We start from the raw sequence: 21,175 nt of genomic DNA on the forward strand, positions 1-21,175 counted from the left end.
ATTCTCACAGGCAAGCTGATAAAGTACAGGACAGGAAAATGGACAGTGAGGTGGGCTGAAAACTGGATGAATGGAAGAGCTCAGAGGGTTGTGATCAGTGGGATGAAGTCTAGCTGGAGGCCAGTAACTAGCAGTGTACCACATGGGTCACTACTGGGTCCAACATCTTCATTAATTGCTTGGATGATGGAGCAGAGTGCACCCTCAGTAAGTTTGCTGATGATACAGAACTCTGAGGAGTGGCTGATACACCAGAGGGTTGTGCTGTCATTTAGAGGGACCTCGACAAACTGGAGAAATGGGCAGAGAGGATCCTCATGAATTTGGTAACTTCTTTTCTTACAAAATACTGTCTGCATATTAGTAATGAAGTGATAAGGATGGGAGGTTGACATGTGGAAAAAAAAACTTACAAACATTTGTATGTTTTTTGGGGTGTATGTAAAGGTGCTATATAATGTGGCACGTGCTCCTGGTCATCTGATATGGAAGCAGCTGTATGAACCTCTCTCAACCAGTTCACAGTAACTTCTAGCCCTGAAATAGTCTGACAGAAGGAAGGTGAAAGGAAAAAACTACACTCTAAAAGATATGTTAGAAACAGGAGGGCCTTAAAATGGTGATGTGTTATAGTTTATAAAGACAGGAGAAGAAGTTCTTGTCCTTCCAATTGCTGATGTTTGCTTCTTGCATCTTTAATAATGGATTGCCATTTTTAAGTAGCGTCTAATAACATCATTTCACTGCAGAAAAGGAAACAAATGCTTGAAAGTAAATTGGCCAGAGGAGATACTTTAGAGCCAAATGCTTTTGTGCATAGTGCTTTAGTGAGCACTGTACAGATACAGTACTTTTTCTGATCTCTCTCTTTTCACCGGAATTTCCCCAAGGCAATATATTTTAAAACAAATGTGTTAATGCCAAATCCAAGCAAAGTAAACTTGATCTTGGATTTGCTATTACCTGCTTTTTATCTCAGAGAACCAGTTTATTGTGATAAATACTTCTCTTGAATCTGCTCTGACAATGCAACTAGACTCGCAAGTCAGCCACAGCTTTGAGCTATATGCACATAAACCTGCTCCTACTGTAAATTCCCCTCCAAAAGACACAAAGATTTAAACTCAGAAAATTAGGGTTCTGTTTGAACAAGTAAGGTGATTGACTTTTTTAATGGAAAAAGCTCAAGACAGCTAGGTAAATCAGAGCAGAAATAGAAGTGTTTGCACCTAATTCTTCACCAGTGTACTGTGCCCTGGCACGGCAGGTCCTTGGTTTTATTCAGCTTAGTGAATTTTTGAGTTGCATCAAACTCTCCAAAGTTCTCACACACTCTCTGGTTCTTGGGAATTTCATTTTCAGGCTCCTGGAACTGTTCCAGCTCTCCCACTGTCACCCACTGCAGTCTCTCAGGTCTTTTCTTCCTGAGCTTACTCAACAGTTCATTAACAGAAAGGGCTATCTCACTTCTCCTGTCTGAGAAGTCCACTGACTTCATCATTTCTTAAAGAATTGTATATTTAGGAACTTACAAGTAAAGCTAGTACCAGATGTCACAAATAGCTTGAAGCTCCTCAAGAAAATCTCATCAGCATGAGAAGCTGTTTAAGGAGAACACAATTTGACTTTAAGGAGAAATGATCTTTACTCGGCCTTTAATTTCCTCCTGCAAGTGCAGGTTTCAGAGTAGTCATTTGGCCGCTGATGCTTATCTGATGACAAACCCAAACTTTATGATTAGATCTTGTAAGTTCATTCCTTCAGAAGAGGGATGGGGAACCTTTTTCCTGCTGGGGCCTGCAAGACTGTTCAAACATCTGTATTGATCTGCATGTTAGTGCATTTCCATGGATGTTAGCCATAGTCTATGTGAAATGAAGTAGAGAGCTACGTGTGGCCTTCAAGCTATAGGTTCTATGATCCTGCACTAGAAAATTGAGTAACAGAATTGCATATTGCAGTAAGAGCACTATTAATAGTTTTTGATATATTATTAAAGTAGCTAATAAGCCAAAGGGGATTGCATAAAAGGAAATTCAATTTTATGATGCTGTAGTATAGAAACTTACTGTTTAATTAGAAAGTGAAAAGTCAGTAGATTAATGAGAGCTTTTTAATGAAATCTTTTTTGTCTTATTTAAACCACTATGTAGCACAGGTGAACTAATAGCTACAATATCATATTAGCCACATGTGTAATGGGATAGCAAAAGGAAAACACTGGAGTATCCATTTATAAATTTTAACACATTTATTTGTAGAATTGTGGATATGTTGTTTTTCTTCAGTTGCAAAATACCATTTAGTACATTTGTCAAAAAGCAAAGTATAGAGATCTGTAAATATGCTATTAATGTATAGTTTAGTCTTCACAATAAAAAGCTGGTAGCAGAGTGAATTGTAATTCATTCTAATTCACTAGATTTTCAGTTGTGTATGAGCCACTGCTTTTTGATCCAGTGAAAAACCTTTCATTGTTTGTGTATAGTGCTTTACTTCAATAAATTAATCTTAATAAATTTGTAGCAGTGGCAAAGCAGGCACTGTAGTTGCTATTGACTGTTATTTTACAATCTTTTTGAAAAACTCATATTTATTGTTTTCTTAAAGCTATAGCTTTTCAAATCATGCGAATGGATCAGAATATCTACTGTCTTTAACTTAAAAGGAAGAAGGTATTTTGGTTTTGTGGCCACATTAAAAGTGCTGAAAAGGTACTGTCTTTTTTTAGTTGGGCTTACCATTCTCTGCTCAGAAGTGCAGGGCTACCAGCAAAGTAATAAGGAGCAGAAAGGAAAGAAAATCTTTCAGGATCTAGCCATGTAGTCACCCCCAAATCTACTTTGTCCTGGATTAGGGCTTTATCCGTGGCAAGAATTTTGCTATCTGCAGTGTAACTATATTAAAAAATAAAACACATGCTTTGGCACAAGATTTTGACCAACTACCTTATTGTTGATTAGTAGAAAATGCCTCTGACATTCAAAAAGGTTGTTGAAATTGTCTGTAAACATTTTCAGCACGAGAGAATGTTTGTACCAAGTAGCACTAAAATGAAAGGGAATTTGTGTCATCCACACTGGTTTTACTCATCAGACTTTGTTAAATTAAGCATTGTGAGCCCAGATCAGGAAGGTTTGTAGTTGGCATTTTAAGTTCAACTCCATCAGCCTTGTGTGAAGCAAATTTTGTAAAGAAAGTTTTGAAAATGTTTTTGACCTGTTGTAGGAAAGGATTACCAGGAGGCATTACCTGAACCTATTTTCACAGTGTAAGCTTCCTGATAAATAGTGACTGTCGGAGTGGGGGGAACGGGCCCGGAGTAACGATGAGTCTCAATATGAGTATGGTCGTTCTCCCTTTATTAGAGCTTACACAAAGTATATATATCGACAAGCAATACGCATGCGCTAGCAATAGTTACATGATTGGTTACAGTTTCTGTCCACGCGCATAAAGCGGATATATGATTGGTGCAAGGTTGCTGTCCACGCTCCGTCGACATTTATGGAACCTAGTTCCGTCCAGACTTGTTTACCAGTTTTGTGAATACCTTCTTTTGTAGTGCTCAAGGCYGCTATACGGCCACTTTCAGCAGGCTTCAGCAGGCTCGCTTGCCTTGGCCTAGATAAGGCCGCTTTCAGCAGGCTCGCTTGCCTTGGCCTAGATTCCTTCCTCTACCCCGAAGACGGGATTGCTCATCCCAATCAGAGCATGCCCTCTCTCACTTAACCATTCCCATAACCATTCCTCCACAAGTGACCTCCAGGTCTTTTGTACTTCCCATTCTGAAAGTCTTTGACAATGGTAAAGAACTGAATGGCTTTAGATTTACAAAAAAATAATAATCACCTGATGGTTTTTAAGAAGCAAATAATTAGCTTAAGCCAAAGCTTGTGTAGTCTGAAGGATTTATAATCTTCAGACTAAAGCACTAGCAGCAGGAGTCTTAACTATCTGTGAATTAAGGTTTCTGCCACAAAATCACCCCAAATTTGAATGAAGAAAAGAGCTCTACGAGATTGGTTTGCTTATGGAAAAACATGTCTGAGGAGCTGACCTCATTTTTGGCAAGTGAAGGATGTGATTATTTAAACATACCTATCATGGGGAAATTATTTAAATGATTATTTTAACTGTTCAATAACAGATTCAGAAACACATGGCATCAATGCCTATCCCAAAATCAGCTGATTATCAGAATTTTACAAATCTCACAAAGGATTTTGTTGTTATCAGCTCTTGATTTTGGTGCTACCAAAGTAACTGTGCAATGTAACCTTAAAGGTGAATAGTTTACAAGTAGGAGACTTGCCACTGCTTATTGTTTGGGAACAGATTGATGGGCTCTTTATTTAATGATTTATGTAGTCATGGTGTGTTCAGCAAGAGTGCTGAGTGGTCAGAGACTGACACCTGAGGGCCAGATGCTTCACTGTGTAGTTCTGCTAATCTCAGCAGGGTTCATGGGGGTATTAGTGCAGTAAGTGGTTTATTAGGAGAGATAATTAGCACAAAGCAGATGAGGACTTCATAAATAAGGAGACTTGGTCTGCATGCTGAAACCTGGTTACGTGATGTGGCAGGTACCCTGTTGAGCCTTCTTACTTCTCAGTTCCCCAATACTCGGTACATCCATCTGCATGTATCCAGGATGGACAAATCCAGTTAAGGAATAGCCATTTCTGATGAAACCTACCTGGATAATATGGTGATACAAACAAAAGTGCTTCAAAAAGCAACATGTATGCAGAGTTTCAGGCTCTGTTGGAAAGGGAGCTGGCAGCCAACCAGAACAGATGCATGCAGCGCAACAGTGAGCTGGGGAGCGAGGAGCACAGAGGAAAAGCAAAACTCAGCTGAACTGTCGGAGGACTCCAGCTACAATCCTTGGAATCAGCTGCAGACAGAGAAATCATTTTGATCTGTATTCCACCAGGAAATTGAGCTTTCCTCAGGTGGGAGTGACACTGGCATTTAGACTTGCAGGTAAAAGATGAAAATAAAGCGTATGTCCAGCATGAAAAATGTTATAATCCAAGTTACATTTAAAGAAATAACAAATCATTCGGTTTGCTCATACCAGGCATACCTACAGATTGAYAGAAAAAAGCTACTTCAAATCATTTACATTTACATCAAAGCAAGTCATATTTTATAGACTCTTTCCATGTTATTAAAAATGCATGATACTGAGAGCCCAGTCCTACTCCAGTGGGAATCAGTGAGTGGTTCTGATTGCAATGGGAAACATATTGGACTTCTTTTGCCTCCTGCTATGCTGAGCCTTCTCTTGAATCTGCATGTGAATTCCCTCCCATAATTTCTTACCTTTCTCAATCTGGTCCAGCACTTTGAAATTATAGCAGCATATTTTATTTCCTATATATTGATCCATAAGTGGGACCTTCATCAGAGAAGAGACCTTTATAACGTTTCACTGGCACATAAAACATTTAGTTCAGTCTTCCTCCATGGTGTATGAGTATAACTATTTCTAAAGGAACAATGCTATTATAGTGCTACGTGTAGTATTAAAGCTAATCTAGGAAACTACCAGACAGTTTAGAGAAGAACTCACCATAGATTAGTGCATAGGTTAGCATTAAGTCATGACCCATGTCTGTGCTTACTAATGCTAGTTTTTACCAGGCACTGAGATAAAAACATTTCCTAACTCCCCTTTACAGCTTTCTTATTTTAGTCATCCATCTGACAAGTTTGTATTACATTAGTTTCTTGTAATAGGAAATCACTTTAAAACTCTGGGGAATGCATCATGGAAACAGTGTACTTTCAAAAACGCATTTTCAGAAGTAAATATAATTTGTTAAGCAAAAAGAACACCACTGTTTCCCTGATCATTCAGTACACAAGACTCTTTGATCAGTAATTTGTTAATGTATCATCAAGATATCCTCAAATATGAATATTGCCTGTTTTTAACCACAAATCCCAAAGTGAGGATTTGGAGCCAGGCACATTTCCAGTACAGAGGACTCAGTCTTGCGGCACAGTTTCCCGGTGTTTCCAATACAGTGGATATTTAGAGCTTACCTGTATCTGTCTAGCAAGCTCATGATACCATTAGTTGTCTCATTGAGCAGACCAGCATTCAGCCAGCTTGCGCTCTGTTGCTGATGACAAAATCCAGTGTGGTGGTGTTAGCCAATTCTTCAAAGAATGTCTTGCCTTTTGTGGCAATGGCCTTCTTGATAGGGTATTTGTTACTACAGAATTGTTTCCTGAAGTGAAACTATGAGGAGCACCCCATCATCTGTACTTTCACTTATGGCAAGTGTGGTGAGAAGAAGCTGACCTGTTTTGATGGCTATCAGTGATATGTGGCCAAGTTTGACAGCTAGACATGGGCACTCTCAGAAATATTCGTACACCCAGATGATTGCCAGAACTTCTTTATCTATCTGTTGTACCTTTTGATTGGAGAGAACATGATGCATATGATGCAGGTCTCATCATCTGAGTCCTGTTGACATGGCATGGCTCTTGCTCTAGGTTTGCTCAGGTTCAGAATGACCAAACTCAGTAAAGCAAAAGATTGTCATGATTTCAGTGAGTATCTTCTTCAGTCCTGGGCCTCATGTCTATTCTATGCTGAGGTTTGAGAAATCACTTAGGGAGTAGACAAAGACTAGTTTGGAGACTTTCAGCTGAGATGTGTTTTAGAAAGCTGTTTAATTCTCTCATTTGAGGTTTATGCTTTTCCAGCCGAGAGTCAGTAACTGGCTTGTATGGGTGCATCTAAATATGAATTGTGAGTTCAGTCTTGGGGCTTAAGTGCTGACACTGTTTCTTCAGTGATCTTTCCTTCTGTGGAAAAAAAAATTTACTGTTTTTTTTGTGGGGATGTGTCAGGTGTGAAGCATAGGCTCTCCTTTGTATTGACACAATGATGTACCTGTGCTATAGGTGCCTATTCATCTGTTTACAAACTCTAGGTACCTGATACCACTTTCACTGTTACTCTAGAAAAAGCAGATAAGACTTAATCCCCCCCTTAGGAAGGCAATATATTTTGTAAGAGCTTGACCTCTTTCTTATCTTTATGATATAGCTTTCATATCACAATAAAAATCATCAGTCTGGAACAGAACAGTTTGATAGGATGACTCAGTAGAGCCATGAAATGATAGATATTAGGAATAAAAGGTAAACAAACCGTGCCAGGTCATTGCTGCCAGAGGAGGATCCTTCACCTGTTGTTCCTGCTGCTTATGCAGTCAGCTAATAGTTTGGGCTGTGATAGGTTGTTTCTGTTCTTAGGACAGATTATTGATACAAGGTGGAGGTTTAGTACGATCTTATTTATTTGCAAAGATCACACACTACATCCCAGGATGTATTTTCTGGGGCAGCAGCCACGTGCTTTGCTTGCACAGTTTCCAAACTGGCGATTCCAGCTAGTCCTGTGAACCAGGATCCTTTGTCCCTCTGCTTCAGATACCCTTGCAACATTAGTTCTCTTCCTGTCTGCTGGGCTTCCCTCAGCACTCAGCTCTCATAGTGTTTGCAACCAATCCATCCCCTTGTCCATTTATGTGGATCCAGGCCCAGGAAAACCCCTCAGACCATATAGTTTAATTCTCCCCAGACTTGGCGGTGCTGCTGGCTGTCTTGGAAGTTACCTGCAGTGGTCTCCAAGGAGTTCATTCAGGCTGAATTGTGTCTTCTGTTTACTCCATAAAAAGGATGGCTATTACGTATCAGCTTTAATGCTGTCTGTAGCTATCCACAGGTCAAAAATTTGCTTGAGGGCATCCATTAATGTCTTCCAGCAAAGCAGGTGTAGCACATCTGCGTTCTGTCTGATCTGCCTGTAAATAGAGCTGATGGCATTTCTCTGGAAAGGATAGCTTGATTATCCAAGAACAGCACAGAAAAGTAGATTGCATGTGCTAAATGGTTTTAGCTGGAAGAAGAGCTGAAAGATGAGGAGGAGGACAGTTAAGTTTTCTTTTCTGCCTTAGATCAGAGCCCATACCTCTCAAACAGTGTCCTAACCTTCTCACTGCCAGGCGTTTTGAGGGGTAGACAGGACAGGAGGAGGAGTCTTTCCAGTTGAATTGCTTTACTTCATACTCATAATTAAATATTAATTTGTTCAGGTATTGGAATCCAGGGCTACATCTATATTCATAAATTAAGTAGTATCAGATAACATTCCTGGGCACTAGAACTCCATCTTCTATCCTGCTAAATTGTTCTCATGGTTCGTGGGCTGCCTTTGGCCCGTGCTAGCCTGAGYGCTCTTAAGCAGTTTGCTAGCATGGTTCAGGAGCTGACACAGACCCTTGCAGCAGGGAGTTCGCATACACCCGCCTTGCATTGGAGGGTTATTGCAGGATGTTCTGTGCCAGTCATCCTCAGTACTGGGGACAACACTGCGCATATTTAATTTATTAATATGGATGTAGCCCACATGTTCCACCTCTTACCTCCCAGTGAGATGTCTCTCTCATTTGCTCATTAGCTATTTCAACCCAATGTATAGATATAGAATAACTCATAAAAGGGGACTGAGTATTGTCTGCCCAGTATTCAGGGCAGGGATTTGAACCAGGAACTCACCGCTGTCCTCAAGGAGGGTCATTAGACTACACATTCTCTAAGGCAATTTGATCTCAGGGCAATTTGATCTCATGCCTTTATATTGCAGCAGTGCAACTAGTATGATAAACTTAGATAGCAGATGAGTCAGAGATAACGGAAGGAGAATGACACTCCAGACTGGTGGGTGGGCATGCTCTTAGGAGGGGAAACTCCTGGGCACCTCTCTGCTTTGATGCATGTTCAATAATACAAAGTAAATCAGAACCAACTGAGCACATCTCTTCCAGCGTCTGGAGGTGGTGAGCAATGGGTTTGGACTCAGATCCCTATAGGAGGATGAGGGAATTTCAACTCTCTACCTCATATTCTGGTTGACTATTTTTATGCCACAAACTAGAAGATTTTCAACACTGCAAATTTAACCTAACATTCCTTATAGCTGCTCAGAAAAATAAAATTTAAAAAAAGTGTGCAGGTTGGGTTACATACAAGCTTCATGTTCAAGGGAATAATATTGGTGGTGTTAGACATGTATTTTGTGAAAAAGATGGGAAAATTGAAGAGTGGTTTGATCTAAATTGGAGGGGAGTTGATTGCTGTACTGCAAAATGTTACTTTTTTCACCCTACTTACATCAATAATGTAACAGCAGCCCACCCCATTCCCTTAAAAAAGCTATTTCACAGTCAGCAGTCAATGATCTAGTGTTGGAAAAAATGTAATGGGTCCAGGCTTATTATGTCCAGAAAAGGCTCGCATACTGGCTTTCAGTAGAATCGCCAGGAATTGACTTTGGAGAGCCAAAATATAAAGAAAAGAAAAGCTAACAGTGATTCTCAGGTGGTTTATATGATTTCTCTAATTCTTAAAGCTTCATAAACACGTGCAATGAGATTTTTCTCAAAAGGTGAACTGCGGCTGTGAAAAGATTGTTTTCTAGTCCAGTTCAAAAAGGATATCTTTTCCTTTCCTTCAAAGAAGTTCAGTATTGATCAGCATTCACAACATTGAGGAAGAAAGCCTTTGCTCATACTGAATTTTAGTGTTCCAACAATCCTTTTCTAAAAATGGGGATTTACTGGTACCGTTCTGGAACAATAGTACTGTGAGTGATAAACGCAGAGGGAAATTATCTGACTCACTTCTGCATATTCTGTCTATTCTGCCTGAAGTCTTTGGGAATCTGCTTCAAACATAAAATAGTTAGCATCTGTAAAGGAAGAGCAGAACATGGGAAGATCAAAAACTGTGACTCCCTGTGGAGTAACTGTTGGGAGGGAAACAGCTGAATAATGTCGAACATATTCAGATCTCTGACTTCACCTAATGCACACTGTGAAGGTTGCGTTTATAGTCAAATGGTGATTCATTTTTATGGATGTGGAAAAGCTTTTGTGCTTCCGCCTTAACAGACACTGATCTATTTTTTGTTTGAGAGGCAGTGCCAGTTACTTCTGCCTTCTCTTAGGCAAATATGAACATAAATATTAATCCGGAATGTGATTTTTTTCTTTATTGTTGAAAATGCAGGCCTGGCCATGGTATGACTTGGGACATAGGTGCTTGGTACACTGAAAATCTTTGGGAGCTGACAAGGGTATTTAAAAACTCAACTTAAAAAATTCTTAAAAAAACTTAAAAAGTTCAGTCAACCTCAGCAATAATCTGCCCATTCATGGATGTCAAGAATATTCACTGGAAATGCCCATGCTCAGAAATCAGGACCTGATATGTGAGGACAAAATCATTGAATCTGTTTCACTTCTTCATTTTGAAAGTCTTCTTACCCCAATCTCTACAACAGCCTTTAAACTTCAGTCCTTCCACTTCTAAAGATTTGGGTACCTGAAAACTTCTGTGAAAACCTTTCCTCACTGCCCAACCTTAGTAGGTTGACAGGGTTAAGGAAAACTCACTGAGTGGGGAGGGGAGGGGAGAAGGAAATTTTCCTCCAATTGCTTGACTAGTCCACAGCCACTGTGACAATGTAATGGCTGGAGTAGCCCCTGCGGACTTTTTTTCCTATAGGAAAACACCAGGAGAGGATTAGATCCTACTGGCAGATCAGATCCTCTTGTATTGCCAGCATCGAATTGAAATATCCTGTGCTACATGAAGAGTCAAACTATTCCCTCCTCCCAAGATGACTTTCCCAAATTTTGGTTGCCGTTATGCTCCCAGCAGGACTCTTGTCTGCTGTAGCAGATGGTGATGGGTAGAAAAGAATGCAGGTGATGTTTCTTTGAACAGTGGGAATAAAGCTATCCTTAGAGCAAGCATAAGTATTTTTAAATTGAGTGGTATGTGTTCAGTACCTATTACATGATGGATATACCTGACAGATTATGTGGCAGGATGGTTCTGTCCCTGCTACGTACAATAGGCTTCCCACAACTAGAAAAACATGTTGTTGCCTCTAAACATGTCAGGAGCCACTTCATTAGCAAAATGCCTTACACAGTTATTTCTACAAGGAGTAGGGTGTTGTCTCAGAAGTGTCACACTCAATAGGAAGAATATTAAAAAAGTGCTCTTTTTTTCCTCTGGAAACAGCATGCCTGGGGATGATCAGACAGACAGCATCAAAAGGAAATGAAATCTCAGACACATGGTTGCTGATTTATGGAAATAACGTTCCCTTTTCCAAAGATAGAAATCTTCCACTAGGAGCTGGAAGGTACAAAATAGCCTGACAACACAACATCTAAATGTGTGTCTCTAACATAAATATAGCTAATATTTTCTATTATTGCCGTGTAGCAACTTCTGGGCAGCAATCAGATCCATTTAAATAYGATGAATGTGAAAGTAGTAATGTTTCAAATTTCACTCTTGTACATACTGTCAAGGGAAAGAATGTTGATAAGTCTTTTTTTTTAATAATCTGATAGTGAAATAAAAGAAAATCTAATTCCTGCAACACAGTTATCGCTCTTTTTAATTCTGCACTGTCTGAATTTTCCAGGGTTTTGAAGGTATTCCTGTCCCGAACTGCTCAGCGTATTCCATACATGACGGGTGGACGAGTGATGAGGATGCTGGCTGTAATTCTCCTGATAGTCTTTTGGTTTCTCGTCGGCTGGACTTCTGCAATAACCCAAAATTTGGAGAGAAACATTCCACTCATTGGCCAAGGGCAAACATCTGACCACCTGATCTTCAATATGTGCCTCATAGACCGCTGGGATTACATGATGGCTATTGGTATGTTCATTTTCTAGCTTATCCTTTAATTGTTAAAATAAAGCTTAGTTGCTTTTTACTTTCTTTTTTTTTTCTTCTTTTAAAATACCTTAAAATTTTGTCAGTCTGCATAACATCACTTGAAAAGCATCTAGAGGAATGAAGTATTGGCATACATGTTTTTAAATGGGATAAGAATTAAAACATGATCAAAATATTTTGAAAATTTTATGACTTTCAAAGGTTTGTAACTTTGATTGTAATAACAATATTATTGGTGCTCAAGAAATGTGATCTTTGAAGGCAGAAGCTATCTAGAATTCTACACTATTAAAGTCGGAACCTGTGGCTAGAATAGGGGAGGCTTTTTCCTTCTGCACCACAGAACTGGATAGATCTCTCTGGTGTGTGAAGAAAAAGAACTTGCAAGACCACTTTTCTAACTGTACCGATAAAATATAGCTATGTTTTGCGGTAATGGACTTGTATTATCCCTAGAGATGTCATAAAGATTAATAGCAAAAAGGAATTAAATGTGGAACACCTGTTGATGTCATCTGCACYGATCTGTTTTGCCTGAAAATTCAACTGCTTTTCATAGTCAGTACTACAGTGTAGTATTATTAAAAATTTGATACAGGTGGTTGTTGCATAATGRCAAACAAATGTTTTTATTCTCTTGGTCTTATAGCTATAGTAGTGAACTGATCAACAACTCCAATTTTAATACYTAAATATGATCAATAGTCCCCTTTTGATGAGGAAATGACATAAGCTGCTCTCTGCCTAGTGATGGAAATGACAGGGATCTTTTAGTGTTTCAAAATACATTCAAGGGGAGTAGAGGCAAGACTAGTTTTCAAGCCTGAATAAAATTGGGAAGAATTTCTTATGCTCTGTCATTTTGCCTTCTTGCCCAAACTACCATAAAAGCAGACTTATGTTTGTGCAAATCTTCAGTAAACTATGGAACCACATTACTGGTACCAGCAGATATCCAGCTATAAGGCTGTACTAAAATGTTTGTGTGTGTCTGTGTCTGTGTGTGTGTATGTATATGCACTGTAAGATTTTTATTGTTAATAGCTGCTCAAAAAGCTTAAAACCAGTTGGATCTAATTCCAAAATCAGATACTTCATCTCAGAGATATGTCAGGAGAAGTACACATAATGCAGGACCCCATTTATTCATATCATTGACTGGGAGCATCCTTGCAAAAGATTCTTTATTATTTATTAATTAATAGATAGGTTATGATACTTGATTTAAAATACTAAAATAAAAATGCAGGATGCTGATTTATAAAAGGTATCTTATTTAGTTCAGTTACAGTTGAGCACATTTTTTTATATAGCACTAGTGACTGTTTTTTAATATATTCTGTCAAATGTAGCCCAATGCTAGAATACCTCACTGTTTCAGTCTGCTGTGAAGGTTTTACTGAAATGTGGAGAGGGAATTTTCAAGGTCGCAGATTAGTGAAGTGAGAATTAACAAGGCTCTGTTGGAAAGTCATAATGAGATGAAGCCTTTATGCTAACAGAGATCATTGGAGTTAGGATTTATGAAGCATTTTCCATACTAATCATGTTATTTAGGCTCTATCTCAAGAGACTTTTATTGCAATGAATGTTTTATATTTACATTTCCATTAAGTGTAAGAGGATACTCAAGTAGGAACTTAGACACTAAGATTGTCTCCATTTCTGACATTCCCTCTGTATTCTTTGGTATGCTGATGAGAAAAATCAACATTCAGTAAATCTCATTTTTTCTATGTAACCTAATGTAAGATAATATGCATTTTCCTTGAGTATGGATACTTGTAGGTAGCTTATTTGTCACTTGCCTAGATTCTTTATCTCCTTCATTTCAGTGTCACTTTCAAGGTTGTGGCATCTGTCACATTGACAAGCTATGGCACAGCTGACAATCTGAGATTTTAGAGAAAGACCTGAGGGCTTGAAAAAGCTCTTCCACAAAGCCATTTTATTGTGGCCTGAGTATATGCTATACCTCCACTTGCCACAACCAGATTTCTGATTTCAAATTAAAAAAAGCAAAAGCAAAAGCAAAAAGCTTGTGGTACCTAAGAGTTCACAGTATTATGAATCAAACTATTATTATTCATCCTGAGGGGAAAATCCTACAAATGAAACATATATCAGCACAGGATTTAAAAGAGCTTCCCCAAAACTAGGGAAAAAAAGCAAAATAATAAGTTTAATGAACAAAGCCCATGGCAGGAGAGAAGGACAGGCACAGAGATGCGTGTAAAAATACAAATGAAAAGCATGGGTGAAATCTTGGCTGTTTTAAAGTAGGTGGATGTTTCTGACTTCAGTAGGGCCAGGGTTTCATCCAGTGAGAATAGCATTTGTACTGTAGTTGTTAATAATTCCCACATGTGCRCTGTGTGTGTTTTTCAGTGTTTTATTTAAACCAGAAACGAATGGCAGATATTAACTAAATATAGCTAGGTATTTTTCCCCAGCACTTGCTTGATTCCCAGCTGGCATAAGCTGTACTACTCTAGTGCAGTTGGCCCGAGCTACTGTAATGGCACATTAATTGGTAGTTCATATTTTTGGTCCTGTTATCAAGAGAATTTCAAACAAAAGGCTGTATCATGATTATTGAATGCCCTCAGCCAGAAAAAGGAACAAAGTAAGTGTTTCAGTCTGTGTTCCCGAAAGAACTCCCTCCCACTGTTCATTTGTTAATATTTAAGCTATATAATCTTTGCATCTAAAGGTGATATGAGTTGCCAGAACAAGCTCTGATAGGTTGAAAATTAAGAAAGTCTGTATAGTTTTGAGTTAGTGCATTGTAATACAGTCCTACAAGGCCCTTCATTGAGTTTTCTACAGGCCCTCTGCTGCATTCAGCAAATGAGTGATTATTTTTTATTATCCACATTTGATGAATGGCCCTATGCCATATTTGGGGTATGTTGTTCCGAGTATGCCATGAATAAAGAATTGTTAATTCCACATGGGCATTTTTAAGCTGTGTTCTCCCTAGCACTGATGTACAAAGATTAAAGCCAAAATTGTCAACAGTAGCTATTCATTTTGGTTGCCTATCTAGAGACATATAGGAACTGATTTTTCAGAGTATTTAGAAATGTTTATAGCCTCTCTGTGTTGAAAGCATAATCAGGATGTACTTGTTAACATTCAGCACTTATACAGATTCTGGCTTCAGTTCTCACATTAGATACTCAGAAAATGTACTATGTAAAAATAGTGATCGTTTGTGAAAAGCTTGCCCTAACCAATGTGACCAGGACTATATAAAAATGTTTGCAGTAGAAATGGGAAAAGAATCTTTTTTTACAGAGGAGCATTCAACTTCTTCCACTTCAAAACTGCCCTTTTTCTCCCTATTATAACCCACTCCTTCTCCCCACATACACCTCTTTCATGACCCACATCAACAATAATGGTTTAGGTCCATCTTCTCTAAAAGATACAGTAAATCTGGAAACGGTACATGGATGAGCAACGAAGGTGATGAGTGGTGCAGAACGTCTTCTCTGAGAAGAGACTTAAATGAAGTGGGACAGTTCACTGATCTCAGACTAACTGTTTCTCCCTATCTAATTTAGAATAGAACATGCTCAAGGATGGTGGAGAATGGAGCTTCTCAGAAAAACACATTTTTTTACAATGGGCAGTCACAAGTTTTCTGTCTCCTTTTCTCCAAAACAGCAGAACTCTTTTAGCTGAAAATAAAGAGCACCCCAAGGAAAACACCCACTATAGGAAATTTTTACCAGAATGATTAAGCCTCAACTAAAAACAAGATCTTATAATGGAAAGTGTCAGGCAGCCTTAGGTTCTTCTCCCACCCCCAGATACAACAGATAATGATTTTGGAGCATTCGTATAGCCACTAAATGAAGCAATTTGCTGGATACACTGAAAAAGCAAAATGACTCAAATACATATTCAAATTAGAAATTTTARATGTTTAGCTCTTGAAGTCATTATCTACCTCTTTAGACCTGTAAACCATTATGTTAATACTTTAAAAAATGCTCACATCCTTAAGAAAAAATAAGCGGGTTTCAAAAATCCCTATTTCAATGTCTTGTTTTACTTGTACTCATAATTTAACAAATGATGAAATCCCTAACTATAAAATGGAGTATATTATGTTAATAGATTATTTGTCACACACAGAATATATATACACACATATATATGTGTGTGTGTAATACTTAGCTGAATGAATATTCTAGGGTCAAAGCAGAGTTTTCTTAATGAGTTAAGTACCTATACACATTCTGAGAAAGGAAGATTTTTTGAATGATGGATACCATYATGTGTGTGTGATTTTGGTGGTCCTGATTCTTTGTACATCATAATTGTAATTAGTTACAACCTTCCCTCCATTTGATCAGTTTGGGTTGGGTTACTCCCTGCAATAATGTTGCTCCTTCTTGGCACCTGCTACATCCCAGGTGAAATCCCATAGCCTTTGTTTAGGCACCATTTCTACAAAGCATTTCCTGTGAGGAAACCACATCTGTGTGGCTTTAGCCACACATTTACCTATTGGTAAGTGCTGTATTCAGATACTCCCGCATGCAACCCCCAGGAGGAGCTGGCTTTGGTGGAGGTTGGAAGCTGCCCTGATTTCCATTTGTCTTTGCAGGACTGCTGGGCTGGGCTGAGCTGACTGGGAAGGTCTTCAGGACTTCCCCTTTTGGAATCCACTTCTTGTAGTGCTGCAAGTCTTTCCAGTCCTTCAAGTACTTTTGATATCATTGGCATTTGTTTGCATCCTCTTTTGCTAGGCGTTTAGTGTGCTGTATAAGGGCTAAGAGGGAAAGTACAAAAATGAGAGGAATTCCAGGAGAGTGTAAACTTGAGCTCTGATATCCATTTCCTGTAGTGAGACACCTGTGCGAGGGGCATGTTGCTCACATTCAAATTGGTGAATATATCTTCATTGCCAGCTAAGGCATCTGTAGGTCGCCCTTGAACCCAGGGGCACGGAGACTGCGAGGGTCAGCGTGTCCCTTGTTTTAGTTTCACCAGATTCACAAGGTAACCTTGCGGCTGCTCAAGAGATGGAGTGTCCTGCAGCAACCCATAAACCCCTGCTCTTCTTTCAGAGTTGTACAGCCACAAACAGTGTAAATCCTGGTAAAGAAGAATGTCAGAATTTGGCTCCATTAATTCTTACTCCATGCAGTGTACCATAAAGAACTCTATTGTTATGCCTGGCTAATTAAAATGGTGCTGAGATATGATAAGAGGGAGAGATAAACCTCTGGTAATTTAAAATTTCTTAAGAATAATGCAGAACTAAAGACTTAGACATGTAATCATGGTTTCTTGAAATATATGAAAATCCTCTCAGCCTAAGAAAAAAACTTCTACTATGACATGGTGCAGCTCTCCAGTTGGGAGATTGAATGCAGTGAGGCAGAAAGAGACTGTATTGGCTGGCAATWGAAAAGCAATCTAGGACATGATTTTTTCTATTTTAAAATGGTGTTCTCTCAGCTCCAGAAGTCAATTTGAATGAATAAATGGATGGAACAGCCATGCTTCCAGATCCAAAGAGCGGTTCCTTTCAGTAAAGGGAATTTAAAATATAGGCAATAGTCTGATGAAATAAAATGTGAGGGAGAAGTAGATGAGTTGTTGTAGCATGGCTATTTAATTAGAGTTATAATCCATAATTTGTGTTCAAAATCTGATAAAAAATGGCAATAACTGTTGGAATAATACTTTTTGTTTTGCAAACAGTGCAAACTTCAGAATTCCACATGAGCTTATTCTAAATCATGGTTAAAAATGGCTCTCCCTTCTTACAAAAATGTAGTGAAAGCAGTGTCAACGTACAAAATATTTCACCACCTCTGGAAAGCAGGAGCCTATTCTTGTTCTAGAATGGTGCTTTTTAAGAAAATCGGCATGGTCATACAAAGGACGTTATACATATTCATAGAAATTGGCTTTAAACCTTCAGGGCTGTCTTCTGCTTGCGGACAGCGTTTGGACAGGGGAGTGCAAGAGAACATGTAAGTAGGGATCATGGCTCAAGGGAGCTCCTTTGAGAGGCTGTAGCCACAGCCATCGCCATCTAGAGGCTTGCCTGAAAAAGCACGGGAGAAAGACATTTCTGGCCGGGTAAGAGGGCAGAGAGTAAGAAATGACAGCCTAAAATAACTCACTTTCCCTTCCAGACCAAGGAGGGTAGGAAAGCTCACAGTTTAGGATTTAAGCAGTTCACAAATAAAAGTGAATTTATATCCAATGTCATCCTGCAGTGACAAGGGGGCATTATCCCCATTTTACACAGCTGGGGCTGAGGCACAATAAGATTAGGGTTATATGGTCCATTTAATTCAACTGCCCATTTTGCAATGCTTTTGACTCAGTTACAGAGCTTAGTCGAATCTATATATAACGTTATGTATGTTCCCACTGACTACAAATACAGCCCTGTGTGCTTAGTTCTGCTGCAAATCACAGCAAAAATTTCTRGGTGGATACCCAAATTGCAAGAAAAACACACTCTGTGATCACCTCTGTGAAGCTTGGCTCAAGTGGTGACTTTTTTCGTTTGCACAGGAGCCCTATGGTAGAGACAAATGTGCACTTCTGTTCGATCGACCAAAGTAGAGACATCTGCAGGGCAGACGATGAACAGGCAGGTAGAAGAGTGCCRGAATTTACTGCTGCTGGGGATCTGGAGAGGGAGCAGTGGGTCACTTTGCAAACGTCTTGCTGTGCGTGGCATGGCCTTGCACACTGAAGGATGTCAGAGAATCTCTCTGGTAAACTTGTGCCTTGTCCTGCCTTTAAATATGAAAGAATTCCTAGATTTTCAGGAAGTTCGATTTGATTAAGTAAATAAAAACAACCATGAATCTGTCCTTCTTTATAGACCAAATATATATCACATACTGTGAACATATCATTGTCCTTCATTATCAAAATGTGCGGAGTATGAACAATGGCACACGCAAATCCCAAGTTAGCAGAAATGGTGCACTTGTATAACAGGCCAGTTGCACTGGGCATGAGTCTGGTCCAGTGCACTGAAGGCTGTGTTATGTTTTCGTCTCTTACCTTCCACTCATATCTACATCCATTTATGTCTTTAAAGCAGTTTTTAATTTTCTTACTCTCTTATCTGTCCCAGATTTGCACCTGAAATCTGAATTTCTGTTTTGATCAGTTATAAAATAGCTACTGCAAATTTTTTAGGAGCTCTTTTATGCCTGATTTTTTGACCTCACATTTTCTCTCCAGGTAGCTGTTGACAGCTCTTTCTCTTAGTAATTTTCCCCATTTTTCAGAAGGGGAAGAGAATATGCAGTATGTCTTGTGTTTAAAATTAAAAGGGGATAATTTTCAAAACCTATGATAAAATCGTATTTGAAGGAGCAAGATCATATGTTTTGAGATTTGAGTTTGGTCTTGGTAGGTTTGCAGTATACTGAGATAGTCCTTTAGTTTTCAAGAAATCGCTCTTCTACACCAGGCTTGTAGTGAAGAATTCTTTAGCAAGCCAAAAATAAATTTCCTATCAGATCTCACAGATTTTAATCATTAAAGATTGTTTGGTGCAAGACAGTCATTAGAGCGCACAGTGAACAGGACTAGTAAGACCTCAGAGATGTATGATCTTAAAGATTCTTAAAGAAACATGCTCCATGATGGCCAAATGGGCTTCCTTATTTTTATTCAATTTTTTATTTATTTATTTTAGTTAKTTATGTCTGTATTTTTCATAAGTATAATAAAGACATAAATATGTCACCCTATTCTATATCAAGAAAGGAAAAAGGACACAAAAATAATACAGCAAAATTGTTAACATCTGCAGATTGTCATTACAAATTGCACTACAAGTCTGAAGTTAATTATATGAACTTGACTTTCCCYGTCAAGCGCAACTTCCACATGATACATTTAAGCTGTGTAATTAGTGCTGTTGATAATAAATTGGTTTTCAGACAGTATGTTTTGTTTGTTATTGCTAATGAAATTATTGTAGTGCTGGGCTTAGCCACTATAGGGACCCTTTTATTTTACCATTTGTTTTAAAAGCTATTTCCTATCTGTACAAGATATCACACTAATTATTATCTGTAGACAGGGATGCCATCTCTGCTCTAAATGTAAAGCTTTTATAAAAGCATTGTATATTAAATAGTGCAAACTACTGCTATGCTCCAGGATATCAGTACTTTGAAGTCCACTCTTGTCTTAGAAACTCCTTGTAACTATGCTTGTGAAACTGAAAACTGTGAAATTTTTAGAATTAATTTGGTCTGGAGGTCAAATGCTACCTTCATTCCTGCTTATGCCAGCTCATTGAAACTGGTCTTTATTATTGTAGTTGTGTCTTTTTCACTTTTGATTGCATTCTGAGATATCTTCAAAGGTTGTATTCAATCTGGATACAAAAAGTTTCATTCTTGTAAAACTTCAAAGCTATAGCAGATTTTTTTCTGGTAAAAATATGCAAAACCTGGCCCACCTTAATTAGGGAGACCTTTAAAATGTGGAGTTTTATACTTCATATATTTTCATGCCCTTGAAAGCCCAGCTTTCTCAAACTCTCGACATCACCTCTCTCAGCACTCGTAACTTAAAWCTTCTATCAGTGAAAGACTTGGGGCTCTTCTCACTCAGTTGTGGCAGAGAAAGAAAAGTAGACCACAGGCAGTTTTGTGGACTATGCCTGTTATTTGGCAAGTAGCTAATTTGGCAGTTAGCTCTTAATGTCACCTTATTCAACTCCGTTGCTAGTATCCTTTTCCACTGTGGGGRACTTGGGTGAAAGGCAAAATAAGAGGAAATAAGATGAGCAGCATGTTCTAGGGAATCCCTGCTGGACTGTGTTGATAGTACAGGTTTCCATAGAACACAGGGCAATAAGATCCACTGATGTGGTTGTAGCAACCTCATTTTGTGACTATATTTTCTCCTTTCCAATTTCTTCTAAATCAATACAGAGCAATTAGAGCAATGGATTTCAGTGCTTTGAAAAGCAATACCTTTAAGTGCTGTGATTCTGCATATGCGAGACAAGTGTGCTTAAAGAGAGAAAACCCAACCACTATAATTTGCAAAGGTGTCTACTCGTACTTCATTGAACCAAAATTTGTATTCCACTTGCTCAGAGAAGACTTCAGGAGGAAGATGACTTGGTAGCTCATCTCTATGTAGGTTTTTTTAAGAAACTAGAGTAATGGGCTTCACTGGTAGCATATACAGTAATGAAATGAAAGTGGTACCCAGTTTGCTCAAGCAGTGAGTGTATAGGGAATCTGTGAAAGATATACCCACRTACATGCTTGTGTAAAGCTCAAAACCAGGCTGGGACACAGTCTCAGAAGATTTATGTTATGTTTTTTCATATTAACACTCAGTGAGATACCAATTC

At 38.7% G+C, this 21,175-nt stretch overlaps 1 protein-coding gene across 1 annotated transcript in view; it reads left to right on the plus strand.

Annotated features, from left to right (window-relative positions):
- Nucleotides 1-21,175, plus strand: part of GPR158 (G protein-coupled receptor 158) — a 209,339-nt gene that overhangs the window by 176,740 nt on the left and 11,424 nt on the right. The window contains exon 7 of the mRNA XM_026065775.1: nt 11,537-11,775. Within this exon, the coding sequence (XP_025921560.1) occupies nt 11,537-11,775 (239 nt within the window). The remainder of the gene's footprint in view (nt 1-11,536; nt 11,776-21,175) is intronic.

The sequence above is a fragment of the Apteryx rowi genome, unplaced genomic scaffold (assembly GCF_003343035.1).
Source record: "Apteryx rowi isolate R43461 unplaced genomic scaffold, aptRow1 scaffold_231, whole genome shotgun sequence".
Lineage (NCBI taxonomy): Eukaryota > Metazoa > Chordata > Aves > Apterygiformes > Apterygidae > Apteryx > Apteryx rowi.